This window comes from Saccostrea echinata, unplaced genomic scaffold (genome assembly GCF_033153115.1).
Source record: "Saccostrea echinata isolate AGI-Se365-2 ecotype Australia unplaced genomic scaffold, CSIRO_AGI_Sech_v1 ptg000002l, whole genome shotgun sequence".
Lineage (NCBI taxonomy): Eukaryota > Metazoa > Mollusca > Bivalvia > Ostreida > Ostreidae > Saccostrea > Saccostrea echinata.
The window spans coordinates 4,742,730-4,760,723 of NW_026889751.1; the positions used below are offsets into that span (position 1 = coordinate 4,742,730).

The following is a 17,994-nucleotide window of genomic DNA, read 5'->3' on the forward strand; positions in this document are numbered from 1 at the left end:
TTACACACAAGATTCTCGAAAATGGATTTTGACTATTTTTTTTAAGGGGAATGTTATGGTTAAACGCACTTTTTCCAATATTTACAGGTATTTGCATGCCACAGACATGATGTCGCATACTGGAGCTTTTTATTTTATTTTTTTTAAATTTAATTTCGCATCCCATTTTCAGACCGGGCCGTAAGCCACATTCTTTTACTTGTTAAAGATTTTTTTTCCTGTTGCCGGTCAAGGTGTATTGCATAAATAATCTTCCTGAATACGCGATTGCTTCATTAGCACCACAATTTATGCGAAGTAATTCTGATATTTTACTTGAACGACGTAATGTAACCATATATGGTAATTATTCTGTAGTAGGATTTGGTTTACCGCATATAAAAAGGACCTCCATCACACAGGCATACACTTTTACCGGGCACCTGCGGATTTGTAAGATTTTTAGCTTCACAAATAAAAAATGGATGACGAAGACGTTGCAGCTTTAGTTATCGACAATGGATCGGGAATGTGCAAGGCCGGATTCGCCGGAGACGATGCCCCCAGGGCTGTGTTCCCCTCCATTGTTGGACGACCGCGGCATCAGGTATGAATTAAATGAATTTTAATGGCTCCGTTACATTAGTCTTTTTTTTTTATTGTAACAGAAAAATATTCTCAATAAAAACGGAATTCCAGTTCAATCGTGTAAGATTGTTTTTTAATGACCCTTTGTTTAAATCCATTTGTTTAAAATAATCATTTTTTCTGATTAAGCACGTGAAACATTTTCAAGTATAGTTCAAGGTCGAAGAGACTTGGTTGTTATTTTGTACAAACCCTTTTTTTCTATGTTTGAAAACAGAATAATTTTCCTTGTAATCTCTTCAGGTTTTTAAAATTAAATGAAAATTAAAAATTACAGGGTGTAATGGTCGGTATGGGGCAGAAGGACAGCTATGTGGGAGACGAGGCCCAGAGCAAGAGAGGTATCCTCACCCTGAAATATCCCATTGAACACGGCATCGTCACAAACTGGGACGACATGGAGAAGATCTGGCATCACACCTTCTACAATGAACTCCGTGTGGCCCCAGAGGAACACCCTGTTCTTCTGACCGAGGCTCCACTTAACCCAAAGGCCAACAGAGAAAAGATGACACAGATCATGTTCGAAACCTTCAACTCCCCCGCCATGTACGTCGCTATCCAGGCTGTACTTTCCCTGTACGCTTCCGGTCGTACAACTGGTATTGTACTCGACTCTGGAGACGGTGTATCTCACACAGTACCCATCTACGAGGGATACGCCCTTCCCCACGCCATTATGAGACTGGATCTCGCTGGACGTGATCTGACAGACTACCTCATGAAAATCCTTACAGAACGCGGTTATTCCTTCACAACCACAGCTGAAAGAGAAATCGTCAGAGACATTAAAGAGAAATTGTGCTATGTTGCTTTGGACTTTGAAAATGAAATGCAAACAGCAGCATCGTCATCGTCCCTAGAGAAGAGCTATGAACTCCCTGACGGACAGGTCATCACTATTGGCAACGAGAGATTCAGGTGCCCAGAAGCCATGTTCCAGCCATCTTTCCTAGGAATGGAATCTTCTGGAATCCATGAAACCACATACAACAGTATCATGAAATGTGATGTTGATATCCGTAAAGACTTGTACGCTAATACAGTATTATCTGGTGGTTCAACCATGTATCCCGGTATTGCTGACCGTATGCAGAAAGAAATCACAGCTTTAGCTCCTAGCACAATGAAGATCAAGATCATTGCTCCACCAGAGAGGAAATACTCCGTCTGGATCGGTGGTTCTATCCTTGCTTCTCTATCCACCTTCCAACAGATGTGGATCAGCAAACAGGAATACGACGAATCTGGTCCATCCATTGTTCACCGAAAATGTTTTTAATGAGAATTATTCTAATTTTTATTTTAGATTTATTAAAAATGATACATTTTTCTTTGTTCCTTTCATTTCTGTTCATAAATCACGGATCTGATAAAGTGTTGAAAGGTCATCCACTTTGTTGTTTGTATTTTGGTCGGTTTCTTTATCCTGTATTCTGAGAATAAATCTACAAATCCCTGTGATAGACGGGAGTCGAACAATGGTACACGTATACAAGGGCCAGAAACTTTTTTAAAAGCCTTTAGTGTCACCTTGCTGAAAATTTTCTCAAGGAATCATCTCTAACCATCACGCTAGTATAGTTCTAGATATTTTGAAATATTTTGAAGAATCAAACACTGATTTCTAAATTCGCCTCTGTTCCCATAGAATGGAACTTCCTATTTGAAACTCTAGGAAAATGCATCATTTAAAACAAAATATTAAGATGTATGAAATCTTTATAAAAATCCGTTATATCGATTAAAAAACAATGGTTGGGTTTCCAAAACATGTCCAATGTACAGAGGAATCCAACAAGCAAGGATTTCCTATTTCATCGATAATAGATAAGTTTAACTTGATAAAGTCTAAACTTTTAATTAACATATATATTTATTTGTCGCTGATATTTTAGGCTTAAAAATGAAGATTCAGGAATTAAACCATCTGAATATAGCAAAGAATATAAACATGTTCACCATGCAGATGCTTCCATTCTTCCTCTATCTAGATTATTTTCAACTTCTTTTGGGATTCTAAAGACAAACTAAAAAGGAAAACCTTATAGGCTTAACAAGTAGAATAGAAGGTAGTATTGGAGTCCTAGATATTTTATTAAAGCTTTGAAAGCTGTCTGGATACCACAAATCATGAAAAGTGATACCCGTTAGTCATTTTTGTTTTTATGCCCCCGTAATCGAAGATTCGGGTGTATATAATTTTTGCCCTGTGCGTCCGTCTGTCTGTCTGTCTGTCTGTCTATTTGTTTGTCCGCAAAAACTCTTAACATTGCCCATAGCTTTTGATTGGTTGGAGCTATGACTTTCATATTTCACAAGTGTATTCTTTGTGACAAGACCATCATATTTGACCTTGACCTTAGAGTTTGACTCAGTTTTGCAAAACTTAAACCAACTTTAACCTTCGCCATAACTTTTGAACAGTTGGTGCAAGGGCTTTCATACTTCACAAGTGTATTGCTTGTGACAAGACCTTTCTTTGGATATCAACAACTTTGACCCTTTGACCTTGACCTTGGAGTTTGACCTACTGTTGGAAAACTTTAACCTTGGTGATAACTTTTGAACAATTGGTGCTAAGGCTTTCATACTTCACATGTGTAATTCTTGTGACAATACCTTCCTTAGGATACCAACAACTTTGACCCTTTGAACTTGGAGTTTGCTTTACTTTGGGAAAACTTTAATCTTGGCCATAACATTTGAACAGTTATTGTTATGGCTTTCATATTTCTCAGGTGTATTTCTTGTTACAATACCTTCCTTTGGATACCAACAATTACATCCCATTGACCTTGACCTTAGAGTTCGATCCACTTTTGGAAAACTTTAACCTTGGCGATAACTTTTAAATACTAGTAGTTGGTCTAAGACTTTCATATTTCACATATGCAAATATGTAATTCTTGTGACAAGAACTTATTTTGGATACCATAACTTTGACATTTGACCATGGAGTTTGACCTACTTTTGAAAACTTTAACCTTGGCCATAACTTTTGAACGGTTGGTGCTAGGGCTTTCATATTTCACATGTATTTTTTGTGAGAAGGCCTTTCCTTGGGCACCATTGATTTTGACCATTTGACCTTGATGTTTGACTTACTTTTGAAAAACTTTAACATTTTTCATATCTATTTAATGGTTGCTGGTAGGGCTTTCATATTTTTACTGGTATATTCCTCGAGACAAGACCTTACTTTGAGTACCAATATATTTGATTTGCACTTGAGGAAGTTTAACCTTCACTATAAATTGCCATACGGGGGCATCAGTGTTTCACAAACACATCTTGTTTGTTTGGGTTTTTTTTTTCGTTCTCACCTTGAAAGTTCTGTTAAGACGGAAATGCACAATATATATACCTCCTTCCGCTTGAAAGGTTTCATTTCCTCTTTAAGAAAAATCTTAAGAAGCAATTCAGGTGGGAAATTTCGTGAAGAATGAAGTTATTCACCTTGAAATCAGGGGTACTCATAAGCACTAATAAGCACCGACGGGTTTTATGTGGAAAAAGTGAGGGTGCTTAAGCATCCACCCTATTCTTCTTATTTATGTCCTTGCGACTTTTTCCATTTTCCTCGCCGAAAGAAGGTGCTTTCTAGTCAGAAGTGTAACAGTATAAGTGCACTTGAAGTGCAGTACACCAGTGTTTAAAACAGATCACAAGGACAGAGTACCCTGGTGCTTTTAAAGATCTCAAAAATGTATTTTATGTGTTACTTTGAAGACTGTAACAACCTTTTGATGGTACCACGTAAAAAGAAAAATCTACCCTCTGAATATGTGTTTTGTAGATTACAACTTAAATCTTAAATAATGTTCAGTCTTCTGGTGTAAAGTTATAAAACATAGTTAATATATATTTTATACAGAATCTAGAATTTCTTAGCTATATTCTTGTATATTTGTATTACTTTTTTAATGTTATTTGTTTGTATTGATATATATATACTTGAAATAAAAAAAAAAGATGGTGAAATATATACCGAATCCTTACATTGTTATTGTAATGAATATAATGGTTTAGACTATATACAGTATATGAACTGTGAATATCATCCTAGGTGGATCAGTGGTCAAAGCACCTGACTTATAATGCAGGGGTCAAGTGCTCGATTCCTGGTCCATCTATAAAATTTTCTTCTTTCCTGTTACATTTGGTGTCGCTCAACACCCCTGGACCTGAGGTGAAAGTTCTATCAGGGGTTTAAGAATTAGAGGGCGAAGACATTTCAGGGAGGGAGGGATGTGGTGGTTTTGGCTATGTGGACCGTGAATATATCGGCCTGCATAGATCAGTGATCGGAGTACCAGACTAGTAATGCAGGGGTTTCGTATTCGATTCCCGTCATCTATTTTTTGCTTTCCTGTTACCGCGGTATCTTTAGCAGTAATGCGTAGGCGTGCGCAGAGCACACAGCTGTAACCATCTATGCATAAAATTAATGTCATGAAAACACAGAATAGTATAACTATTTGTAAATAAATAGACTGTAAAAATGATAGTCTTCAGTATAATTTCTGGACCAATATATGCACACAGTCCTGATAATACAACAATCATTTGAACTCCACTCCACCCTATGAAATTCTAAATTTTCGTGAATTCTAGTATTTTTTTTTTAATTTATCTTATCTTATATATATATATATATATATATATATATATATATATATATATATATATATATATATATATATATATATATATATATATATATATATAATATATATATATATATATATATATATATATATATATATATATATATTTCTGCTATCAAACATTTGAAAAACATTTGAAACATTTTATTCACTTTATGGCCTCACATGAGGCATAAAAGTACAAAAAGAAATAAATTAACAATGAAAAGGTAACAAATGAACAAAGGATTAACATATATACAATATTAATTTAGAGGTATTGGAAGGAATTTCAAGACTGGAAATAAAGACATTACAATCTTACAAAATTTAGCCAAGCCAATTAAGGTAAATTTATCATCACTGTTAAACAGGTCAGCAAAACTATTGATATTTTTCACTTTGTAAACTTTTTCAGGTATGTACTTTCTTCTTTCATCACTGAAAAAATTGCAATTAAAAATATAGTGAAATTCATCTCCAATTTCTCCAACACTACAGAGATCACATAATCTATCTGCTCTATCTATATTTAAAAACCTTCCACATTCAATAGGTAATCTGTGGCTAACACATCGAATTTTGCTTAAATTATAAACAAGATCAAAGGGTAACAAAGAAAATATTTCTCTAGACCAAAGTTTGTTTTGTAGATCCTATAATTAACACATTTAGGAGAATTAAAATATTTAACTTCCAGTCTGATATAAAAGTTTCTTTACATTGGTCTTTAACCTTTTTAGATAAGCAAACATTTTTTGGAACAAATTGATCATTCCAATAATTTCCGAAACCATATTTGATCAGTACGTTACTGACATGTGACAACCACCTGAATTGGAAAATATCCTCTTTATCAAGATTATACATAATTTCATATAACATTCGATAGATCTTTACATTTTTTCCAGAAACAATTCTTTGCCAAAAGCCAACCATTCTGGCATTTATAGATACAGACAATGGCACTCTACCTAGTTCACATACACAGTATCATTATGAGTAGATTTTTTCACTTTCATTATATTTTTACAGAATTTTAAATGTAATGACTCAATAATACTATTGTTCTCGTATCCCCAAACTTCTGAACCATACAGTAAAATAGGAGCAACCATTGCATCGAACAATTGTAATAAAACAGGCAGACATAGCTTTCTAGCTTTACTTAAAACACTAAACATAGCTTTCCTTGTTTGTTGCACAAGTCTTAATTTATTCTTCTGAAAGTTACCCTTCCTTGAAAAAATAATGCCAAGGTATTGAAACTCTTGTACAGTTGATAATTTCTCACCATTGTACATGAAAAAAGTATTTTCAGGTTGTCTACTTTTTGAAAATATTACAACATTTGTTTTTGAAGCATTAACTTTGAGATTCCAAGTTTCACAGTAAAGATACATAGCATTCTGGGCTGACTGTAACTCAGATGTCAAAAAGACATATAAACTGATGAAATGTGATCGGGATCGCGATTCAGATTTTTTAATTAAGTCACGTTAGGGCAAAGTCGAAGGCTAGACGCTATCGTAATCGTCTCACTGCCACTGCATCCTAAACTGACCAGCCTTCAGGACAAGGATCTTAGGAGGACCAAACCGTGCAGAAATTTGAAATGGAGGTATCTTGTCTTTTTTGTTTTGTTGTTGTTTTTTTTTTTCAATTAGGCCTAGCGAATGCTGAATGACCATTGAATGTCCATGGAAACGCAGTGCAAAATTATAGACAAATAATTTAACAAGCATTGAAGTCATTGAACAGGTCCGGTATAATCACTAGATTTAGCTACATAGCTTGAATTACCTACATAGCTATATTTAGCTCACAGACACTTGTTTCGTGTATACGGGGCACCCCCTACTTACTTTTACCGCAAGGTACCTAACTCAATTTCAGGAACCCCCGCTTCAAAGTCGTATTTTGTTAATATATCAATCATTAACCTACTTTAAAATGACATCGTTCACTTCAAGAGACTTTTTTCTCGTCATTAAATCATTTCAGATGTCTCTGGTCGAGCCTCTTTATTGTAAACCACTCATTTCTTCCTTGAAAATTACCTCGATACAAAATAAAACTTTGAATGGCATACAAAAGCTTCCGGTTGGGGTTATAAATGAAGGATAAAACCAGAGACCTTGGAATGGAATACTCCAAAAATGGTGTGAACGGAAGTAAGAAATTGAGACTGAAAAAGACTCCGAAAATAGAGTCCACACATTGCGCACACACACACACACACACACACACAAAATGTCGGTGTTTTGGCAAAAATTATGGGTCTACAAAAACTGCCTGTGCAAAGTTTTGGAAAGTATAGCAATTATGCCATGCCAGTACTCTGAAATGCTACATAAAAGACTTTGGAAAAAAGGATATTTTTACTTTTAAAGTTGCTTTTAAAGTCAGATCAATAACAGTGAAAATGATTAGTTTGAGAAATAGATATATATAATAAAAGGGAAATATATGCAAATGGAACAATACATATTGTAACTGTTAAAAACGAGACTGAATTTTAAACATAAATGATCATTTCGGTATTTTATTTGTATGCGACATCTCAATTAATTAAAAGTGTAAGTTCGTACTGGGTATCATTAAATACTGATTTTTTTTTATCACATACAAACAGATTTTAGCATGAAAACATTTTTAAAAATATTATCTATCAATTTAAAATCATCTAGACTGTTTATATCCCACTTTAGTGCAGTGATACGTTTGCAGTCTAGATGAACCCCTGAAATGGAGTCACCAGAAATGAAAATATGAGACTGAAAAGGACACTGAAAATAAAGTCCATGCATGAACACAAACACAAAAATGTCGCTTTTTCAGCAAAAACCAATGGGTCTGTGAAAACTGATTGGCAAAAGGTTGGAAAAATCTGGCAATTGTGTCAGTATTCTGAAATGCTACATAAAAGCCTTGTATTTGTTCGCTTTTCAATTCTATTTGTAAAAAAAAAAAGAAGATATTTATACTCTCAAAGTTGACATTTCAGAAAAGATAAATTTTATTGAAAATAATAGTTTTAAAAAGTCATTAACCATAATAAAAGGGTTAAATAAGCATGATAGAACAATGTATTATGTAAGTGTTATTAGAGGTACTGTGAGCACTGAGCTCACAAATGATACCCCTGCTCCCATATGATTACCGGTATAATGGCAAAGTCTATTTTTTGCTTTGGGAAAGCCAAAATATCTGTTCCATCAAAACAAAGAGGTGCACAATGGCACTATGTAATAAAGATTCTGTGAAAGTATCATTAAATTTTATTCAGTGGTATAGGAGGAGTTGCAGATAAGCAATGAGCACCCCCAGTATTATAGAACGAAAGTGCCCATGTTTTGCTATGGGAAACCTGATATATGTGTCCAAAAGTTAAAATGGAGGTGCACAATGGCACCATGTAATAAAGATTCTATGAAAGTATCATTAAATTTTATTTAGTGGTATAGGAGGAGTTGTGGGTACTCACAGTATTATAGAAAGAATGGCGTTGTCTATGTTTTGCTATGGGAAACCTGAAATAATTGTCCGATAAAACGTAGAATAGGAGGTGCTATATGGCACTGTGTAATAAAGATTCTGTGAAAGTTTCATTAAATTTTATTCAGTGATATAAGAGGAGTTGCAGATAAGGGATGGGTATGCCAATGTGTATTAACAGACAGAAGGACGGACATACAGATGGATGGACGGACACCCCCACCACTATACACCCCTCGCTTTTCAAGCAGGGGGTATAAAAATCATGGCTGAATTTTATACACATAAATTAGCATTTCAGGGTTTTAATTGTACATGCATGATGACACCTAAATTAAAAGTGTAGGTCTTACCATTGTTATTTACCTATTTTTTTTATCACATACAAACATCTTTAGCCATAAAAACATATTTTTACCATTATCAAATGGTTTGAAAACTTTAAAAAGGCACTCGAGGGAAAGAAAGGACCATGAAACTTCTAAAAGTGAATTTGTCAATATCTCTGTTCTGCGGGAAAAAATACTTATTTTCTTTTTAAAATAAAATACAATTTGGGTGTATACAACACAGATATAGTCCATAAAATTAAATGCATGATGGAGCCAATGACTTGGTTTTTCGGTGTTTACTCCATTTTAGGAGTTCATCTAGACTGGTTTGCTGTGCAAGTGTTAAACTTGTAGTTTTTTTCCCATGTAACCCATGGGTATTATCATCTATGTCTGTTTATCATATGTTTAAATGATGAACAATATCCTTTCCACTTATCCTATGTCTTATGCTTAAGGTATAAGTAAGAAATAATTATTTTCTTACAAACAAAATCTCATGAATATTCATGATTCTTTGTTGATTAGTGGAAACTTTATTGAAATTGGAGAATTTTAATCAGATTAAACAGTAACAGCCTCATATCTTTACTTTGATTTCTTTCAGATTGCTGTCTTACACTCCAAATCTGGCAAATGTTTGGCAACTATCACAAATGTGAGTAATATCTTTAATCTTGAACTGTTAATCATATCTAATTTCACAAAAAAACAAAATAAAAAACAGTCAATTATATGTTACAGCTGTGAAATGACTTAATTCCAGTTCAAAAGCTATAAAAACTTTTCATTCAGTAGCAAATACTGCTATATACAGTTGAACTTTGGTATCTTAAACACCAATATCTCGAATACCATGGATATGTTGAAATGAATTGGAAGTCCCAACTGCTTATTCTTTAAGTGTTTACCATTGATATCTTAAATCCTTGGATATCTCAAAGTTTTTTTCTTGGTCCCATCAAGTTTGAGATAACAAGGTTTGACTGTAATTGAAATTTTCTATAATTTAACTGGTTAAATTCTATTCAATATATTAAAACATTCAATTCAAATTGTGTTACTTTCTCATTCACAGGTGACACCAAAATCAACAATATTAGATGTCAAAAAAGAATATCAGAAAAAGAGTAAGTTTGTAAGGGGGTGATTAGTTTTTATAACCCTTAAAATATTTGAACTACACTCAATTTTAGTGTTTATGAGGTTATACTATAGTGCCAAACAGGGTTCGAAATTCACTATATACAACTCGCAAAACGCGAGTTAGAATTCCCAAATCGCGAGTTAAAAATTAGGTAACTCACAAAAACTTGCGGGTTGATTGTTTTGCATTTAAACTGTAGCAAACTTATATAATATTACAGAACACAATGCTTTTGATTTAAATCAGTAATTTAAATAAAAGTCACACTGTAGTTGTATTTTGTGTATTGTACAGTAGTTACTTTTTCCTTAAGTTACATGTATTTAATTTATATAAATTTAACTTTATATGAAAATTGCGAGTAGTCTTATCAAATTGCGAGTTCACTTTCTTGGTACTCGCAATTATTTGCGAGTTGTAATTTTAGGGAGTTTCTAACCCTGGCCAAAGACAGGTTCATGTATGGCATTAAATTGTAGATTAAGGTTTTTGTTTTCATATTCTTTACAGGTCCAAAGTATTACACAACAAGACAAGCATTCAAGGTTGATCCCAGTAAGTAAAACTTAAGAGGAAAGTGCAGGAACACCCTTAGCCCTCCAAAATTAAAATTCTTGAAAGAATTACATGTAATTCATGTAATGTTTTTAAAAAAGTTCAAACTATTGCATAATATTACTTTTTGGTATATTATTTGTGGAATTAAAATTTCTGATAACAATTTAGAGGGGAAGTTATTGAAAGATGAAGAGACTCTGGGTAACTTAGGATTGACAGGAAAGAAAGGCACATTGTACTTCAAAGATCTTGGTCCCCAAATTGGATGGAGCACAGTATGTATGAATTTGATTTTTGATCTGAATCACATGCACACCTCTGAAGTAGAAAAATGATCCAGTTAATGAGTAAATGGGGGAAAAAATTCTCGCAGAAGCATTTCAAAATTGTCAACACAACAAAAAATAACAGAAATATGGAATAGATTTTGTGATATTTAACCATTTCTGTTATAAGGTGTTCCTGTGTGAGTATGCTGGTCCTCTGGTTGTATACCTGATCTTTTATACCAGACCTGCCATTATATATGGAGCAGCTGCAGCATCAGAACCAAGGACACAGGTTGTCAAGTAAGTTACACCAGCTGGTCATTAGAAAATTACATTCTCCAGTGTATTCAAGATGTTTTAGAACTTTAATATTAATTTTCTGAACATTTTAGAAAAATACATTGAACTCATTGATCACATTGATCAGTCACTTAAAAAATTTATGTAATATTAATATGGTTAAACTTTTTGATAAATGCTAGTAAGTCAACCCCCCCCCCCCCCCCCCCTCGTTTATAAACAATAATCAATGATATATTCTTTATCAAGTAGAGTTTTTTGGTTTCTATAATTTCAGTATAGCATGTGCATGTTTTTCATTCCACTACATCAAGAGGCTCCTAGAAACAGTATTCATTCACAGGTTTTCAAATGCCACCATGCCTATTATGAATTTATTCAAGGTTTGTATGGCAGTGATATATATTTTATGAAGATTAAGATTTATCATCCATAACATTTTTCAGTTTTGAAATTCTATTAATCAAGAAAATATGAGCACTTGCAGATCAAGATCATTTTGAATGGTAGCTATACAGTATATACATTGCAGAAATAATTTATGCTTCCCAACTTTTCAGAATTGCTCATACTACTGGGGATTTGCAGCTTTGATCTCTTACTTCATCAACCATCCATTGTATACCGTACCATGTGAGATTTCTGTTGCACTTTATATACTTTATATCTATCTGCATTGTACATGTACATCAATATTTGCTTATCTAGGTGTTGAACTCTTCATGTTTAGTTACTGATGGCTACCGGCATGATATGTTCGATGCCTTGTAACACTTCCTATTTGATTATTTTTATATTCCCATTCAGACAAAATTATTTTGCTATGAGCAGTAATTTGAGCTTTGTATCAATTGTTTGTCTCTATGTTGATCTACTTTATCAAAACACTCTATTCTAATATTGTAGGCAATACGTGTAAAAGTTCATGTATGGGGATTTGGATTTATCATTTTATGTTACAGTTTCAAGGGATAGAAAATTAATATTCTTAATAATAGTGCTTCCACTTTGTACCTGTACACCAATGTAAGTGATTCGTTTTTATTTTTTTCAGCATTTGGAAATAGGCAGATTTATGCTGGACTTGCTGGATTTATTGTAAGTGGGGTATTTTCATTTTTTCATTGTATTTGTCAAAAGCAAATGATTGAGTATTGAAAATCACTTCAAATAGGGTGATGGAACATAAGTTACTCACAGATAATGATTGATTGATGATCAGTAAAATTTTGAAGAATTTATAAAGAAAAATAATAATCCTGAGGTTAAATCTTACTCATGTTTTTTGTTACTCTGTAAACATTGAAAGCATCAATAATCATTCAGGACTTCCTGACTCTTCATCCTTAAAGCTCACTATTAATGTAAAAACCTTGTTTTAGAGAAAAAATTGTGATTCTATCATGACATTGTTAGAAGACCAAACATTTTTACAACAAATGTAATACTCAATTGTTTCAAAATAAAACTCAAGGCAAACAAAAATTGAAATTTTGAGATAAAGAAATCAATTCAAGATTGATCACGGATTTAACTGATTAATAAACCCATTTATCATTGTAAACAATGCTAGGTAGATAAACAACACTGATATACCTCTAAAAAGAAAAAAAAATGAAATTCTTTTTTCAAATCAATTTTTCTTCAATATTTTTACTCAGATTGGAGAGTTGGGAAACTTCTCTGTCCATGTAGCATTCAGAAATATGAGACCAGCTGGAACAAAGACCAGAAAGATCCCTGTTCCAGACAGTAACCCCATGACCCAGTTGTTTAACCTTGTGTCCTGTCCTAATTACACATATGAGACCATTGCCTGGCTCAGTTTTAGTGTAATGACACAATGTCTACCAGGTAAGAATCAAAAGAGTTGTCTCACTTCAAATATATTTTGCAGTACTAGGAGATGATAATCTTACAATCAAGACTGAATAATGATCAAAAGTAAATCCTTGGATTTGAAGGAAAATATTTATTTATAATAAAAAAATTATTATAATGAACACATTATTGTGGCCATATCATGGTACCAAGGAGATGATTCAAACAAATATCTTGTAATGGTTATCAGCTGGACCATCTGTAACTTGATGGTTTTAACAGTACACTGTATAACAGAAAACCTCTCAAGTGATTTCCATTTTGTCATTCACACAGCCTATTGATTTAATGCATTATTTTTTTTATTTATTAATTTCAGCTGTGTTGTTTACAACATGTGGATTTTATCAGATGGCTGTATGGGCTCTAGGGAAGCATAGAAATTACAAGAAAGAGTTTAAAGATTATCCTCGTTCTAGAAAGAGCATTATTCCGTTCCTTCTCTGAAAGATTTAAAGGCAATTTACTTAAAAGTTAACATTTTACAAATTCTCTGTTTTAAAGGTTCTTTTGATATTTGATAATTTTAATGCATGTTATATTTCATTTTAATGGAAATTAAATTTTCTACCTTTGTAGTTTTATCCTAATTTATAATTTTATACAATCATGATTATTGTATTGAAGACATATTCCTGAAAATATGTAGTGTAATACGTACCATTAAACTGATGTGTAACTGACTGGACATTGTGTTGTATTTTGAATTTTAAAGTAACCAATGACTTTGCTTTCAATATTACACTTAAATCCTATATATATTGCATTTTGTATATACATTGTAATCTGAGGTAAGTGACAATTTTGTTTCTTTTCATATTGTCACAAATAGTGGATATACATTCTAAGGAAAAGCAGAAGGGAATAGTAAAAATATAAGAGTGCTGTTTGGAAAGTGGAATATCACTATATGTTCCACTTAAACTAGAAAGGATGAGAAAAGAGAATTCTTTGACATAGAAAAGGCTAAAACTTAATGTATTGTACCAACTCTGACTCCAATAAGAATTGCTGAATCGTCTAGAGACTTACCAACCACATTGTTAAATGTGATGACTGCAACTTTTCTATCCTCAACTTCCATTTAGATAACAATATACCATTATCATCTGTGTATGGTGTTTTTATCTGTCGGTTGATTTGATATGCAAGAGCATGTTCTGCGTATGAACAATTTCTAAACCAAGGCAGCCTACTGACGAATAAGTTGATGTTACAAGGTTGTCATTTATAGTTAGCGTTTCGCAAATTCTATGGTTGATGCAAGGACCTTGTTTGCAAATAACCTGTCATTAGGTCAAATATATTGATATTTTTAAATACAAATTGTTTAGCTACTGATTTGTCTACAGATTAAAACATTTACTTAATCAAGGGGGTCATGGCAGGTGTAACCGATCAACAAGATGCTTACTCCTCCATGGCACCTGATCCCACTGTGATGTTTTTAGGGGTTCATCTTTGCTCTGCTCTCAATTTATATTGTTTAAGATCAGACAACACATTTTCAATAATATATAATTTCCCCCCAAAGAATTTGTGATGGAAGTATAGCTACTTTAACAAGTCTCAATCCTCTCAAAAAATTTATCGAGGTACATTACCAAGCATTTGTGCAAGATTCCAGAAGATAATTCCTATATAATCCTATTGGAAATCACTTTAATTGATAATGATTTTTTGTATATTTTTTGAGACATTTTTTTTTTAAAAAGTTTAGATTTCAGAAGATAGTAATATCTAATAATAGTTTTGGTATATTGCAATTTAATGGATTCAAAACACAGATATCTGGATGTCTTCAGACCATTTGAGCATGATAACTGTTTATTATATATATTTAAAATAAAAATATCATGTTTAATTATTAGAGTATATATACAATTGCTGACATGGATTAACCCCACCCCCACAACTTCCAACAGAATTATCAGTGTGTGATGGAAAGAATTATCGTTTATGCAACACGAATAAATAATGTACGAGTTATTTAAATCCAAAAATATCCGTTTTAGTTATTTTTTCAAAATTGGAATTTATTTCAAGAATACTTCCGGCTACTGTGGTGTGTGCCATCATTGGAAGAAAATCACTAAGAAAAACCCAAAAAAAGGTTTGTTTACCTTTAAGTAATACTAAAAAGATTTTCATATTGTTATCATGAAATATAATCTGCGTTGCACTGAAAGTTATAGGATAATCCGATCAATATCCAAATGCTTGCATAGAAATTGTAAAACAATGTCGGAACACAATGGTGACGCTTTCTCTCGATGTCATTTGAACTGATTTAAATTTTAAAAAATGCTTCAGAAAAGTGTGGTATTTTATTGAAAAATAAATTGATCGACTTTACTCATTTTCCTTCAACTTGTATAGGTCCAGCACAATCTCTTGATTTAGCTATGGTTGAATTATCTATATATAGCTTTATTAAGCTTGATAGAGCTACAGTGTTTACGGTAGTTCCGGATCAGTTTTCATTTATACATTGGTAGTGAAAATTAATAACGAGATTAATATAAATATTTACGTACTGTTAGGAGCCCCATTCTCGTACCTTTCATATAAAATGAGATATATTAATTTATTACTCTGCTTTCGTAAGTAATCAAAGTGTATTCAACACCTAAAATTACAACAGTTTCGGATCACTTACGACAGTTGTGGATCACGCTAATTACCATTAGGTTCTCCCCAGCTTGATTGTTTAAAATATATATATTACTATACTAAATAGTGTAGTAGATATATATTTTAAAAAATTAAGCTGGGGAATGCCTATTCTTATTACCAGTAACGGGATGTTTCATACCCGTGCATGGTTTGCTACATGATCGTTTGTGCTGATTCTCTTTTGGGCTGATATGGTTTGCGCCACAATGTTTCGTTCCGAATACATTGATATGCTTTTTATGTTGAGGTTTATTATAATATATGTAAATAAATATAAATTTTTTAACATACATTTTTTCACAGAATGGGATAGAAATTAAACTCTTTATCTAGGCCTTATTTAGAAAGATGAAGAAATAGAAAGTAAATTTCCGCTGTTATATCAATTTGTTTGTTTTTTTTAATTGGAAATATTTCAATAATTTGTCATTATGTATAATTATGAATATGGATTATGCAGTTAAAGTGTGATAATCATTTATCTTTTAGGGGGAAAAAAGTTAATTTAATATCGAACACCTGATCAGATTCCAACGAACATGACGAACCAGGCCATATTTTAAGTTTTGAAGCTGGTGATATAAAAAAATGATATATATTGGTGAATTTATTATAACAGAAGTAAATGTGATTTAAATTAAAATAAATGTCAGACATGCATGTTTTTCGAAAAATAGATTGAAGTATAGATCGAAGCATCCATGCAGTTCTAATGAAATAAGATTAAAAAAAAATCATTTATAAGTTGAATATCGACAATTTACAGTGGATTATAAAGGTTTAAAAAACAATATACAAGATGATAATTACGGAGTTTACTTTTTCCTTAAGACATAAGAAAATTATATAATTAATTTTTCTACATTGCAAATCCTTTAAAATACGCAGCTCTGACATGTACGTGACTGTGTTTGTTGTCAGTATTCTGTGCTGGAATGAGATTGAATAACAAAAGAAATTAAATATTTTATTTTAATTTTATTTTGATAATATGTTCACCACATAAAAGTGATCATACAAAATAATACAGTTAACGAAATTAAACGATGTTTGAGACAATCCTTCTTGCGGAGTGAAGTGATCCGGAACTGCAGTAACAGTGGGTTCACAGTGTTTATTTGTTTTAAATATACAGGTGTAATTGATATAAGTTTCTTATATATGGTGAAGTAGAATATATAACAAGTAAACATTTAACGAGGTTTCCTTACTCGTCTTATGTATAACAAAAAGAACAACTCTTCTTAAAAAGCACATGTAAACTGTCAAAACACTGATCTTCGTCTTTGGGGCGCTTTATTTCTGACGCAACTAAGTATCGAAAATTCGAAATCGTGCATGGTAAAGTTCGATTTTTTATCGGAAGTAGTAATACCCCCTATTCTTCGCATGTGATATATCGATAATAATTTTTCTTCAACAATTATTTTTAAAAGAATTATTACACAAAAAAGTGATCCGGAACTACCGATGATCCAGAACTACCGTAAGCACTGTATTCATATGTAGTTTTTCAGAAAAGTGTTTATATAGCCCCAAAACATTTAGAACTTTGAGTTCAAAGTCTCTGAAGGAGATGCAATTTGATGCACAATGTTTAGTAGAGTTCAAGGTTGAATGCTGTCACTGCACTAAGATGCGACTTTTTGTACATGTTGAAAAAATAACACTTTTAAGAAAAATATGTGATAATAAGCTAAATCAAGCTATTCTGAATAGCTTAATAAAGCTATATAGCTATTTCATGCTGTATAGCTAAATCAAGAGATTGTGCTGCACCTGCACAACAATCTCTTGATTTAGCTATTCAAAATAGCTTGATTTAGCTATTTTATCATACATTTTTCTTAAATGTGCAAATTTCTCAGCATGTATAAAAAAGATTGACTGGAGACAGAGACTCTTGCATGATACAATGTACTATGAACAGTCATTATACAAAATACAACATTGACCAAATTCATTCTAAAAGCTGCAAAAGTTGCTTGCAATAAGAAAGTAAAAGTACATGCTGTGGTACAGTTGTTGATTTGAAATTAAGTAATATAAATGATCCT

General features: G+C 32.5%; 2 protein-coding genes across 3 annotated transcripts in view; both read left to right on the forward strand.

Annotated features, from left to right (window-relative positions):
* The window catches only part of LOC133205673 (actin, cytoplasmic-like), a 222,067-nt gene extending 220,108 nt beyond the window's left edge, over positions 1–1,959 (forward strand). Inside the window, exons 1-2 of one of the 2 annotated variants that reach the window (XM_061341528.1) lie at positions 446–586; positions 905–1,959. In XM_061341528.1, the coding sequence (XP_061197512.1) occupies positions 461–586; positions 905–1,909 (1,131 nt within the window). In that variant the 5' untranslated portion in view covers positions 446–460 and the 3' untranslated portion in view covers positions 1,910–1,959. Of the gene's footprint in view, positions 1–445; positions 587–904 lie in introns of those variants that run through there. The other variant, XM_061341536.1, reaches the window with a different exon arrangement.
* Positions 1,960–6,793: 4,834 nt separating this feature from the next.
* On the forward strand, positions 6,794–13,868 carry LOC133205698 (probable very-long-chain enoyl-CoA reductase art-1). Its single transcript, XM_061341560.1, has 11 exons — positions 6,794–6,897; positions 9,714–9,764; positions 10,185–10,236; positions 10,764–10,808; positions 10,980–11,086; positions 11,268–11,380; positions 11,658–11,763; positions 11,941–12,013; positions 12,435–12,478; positions 13,042–13,234; positions 13,581–13,868. The coding sequence occupies exons 1-11, from the start codon at positions 6,892–6,894 to the stop codon at positions 13,706–13,708; spliced, it is 918 nt and encodes a 305-aa protein (XP_061197544.1). The 5' UTR covers positions 6,794–6,891; the 3' UTR covers positions 13,709–13,868.
* The last annotated feature ends 4,126 nt before the right edge of the window (positions 13,869–17,994 follow it).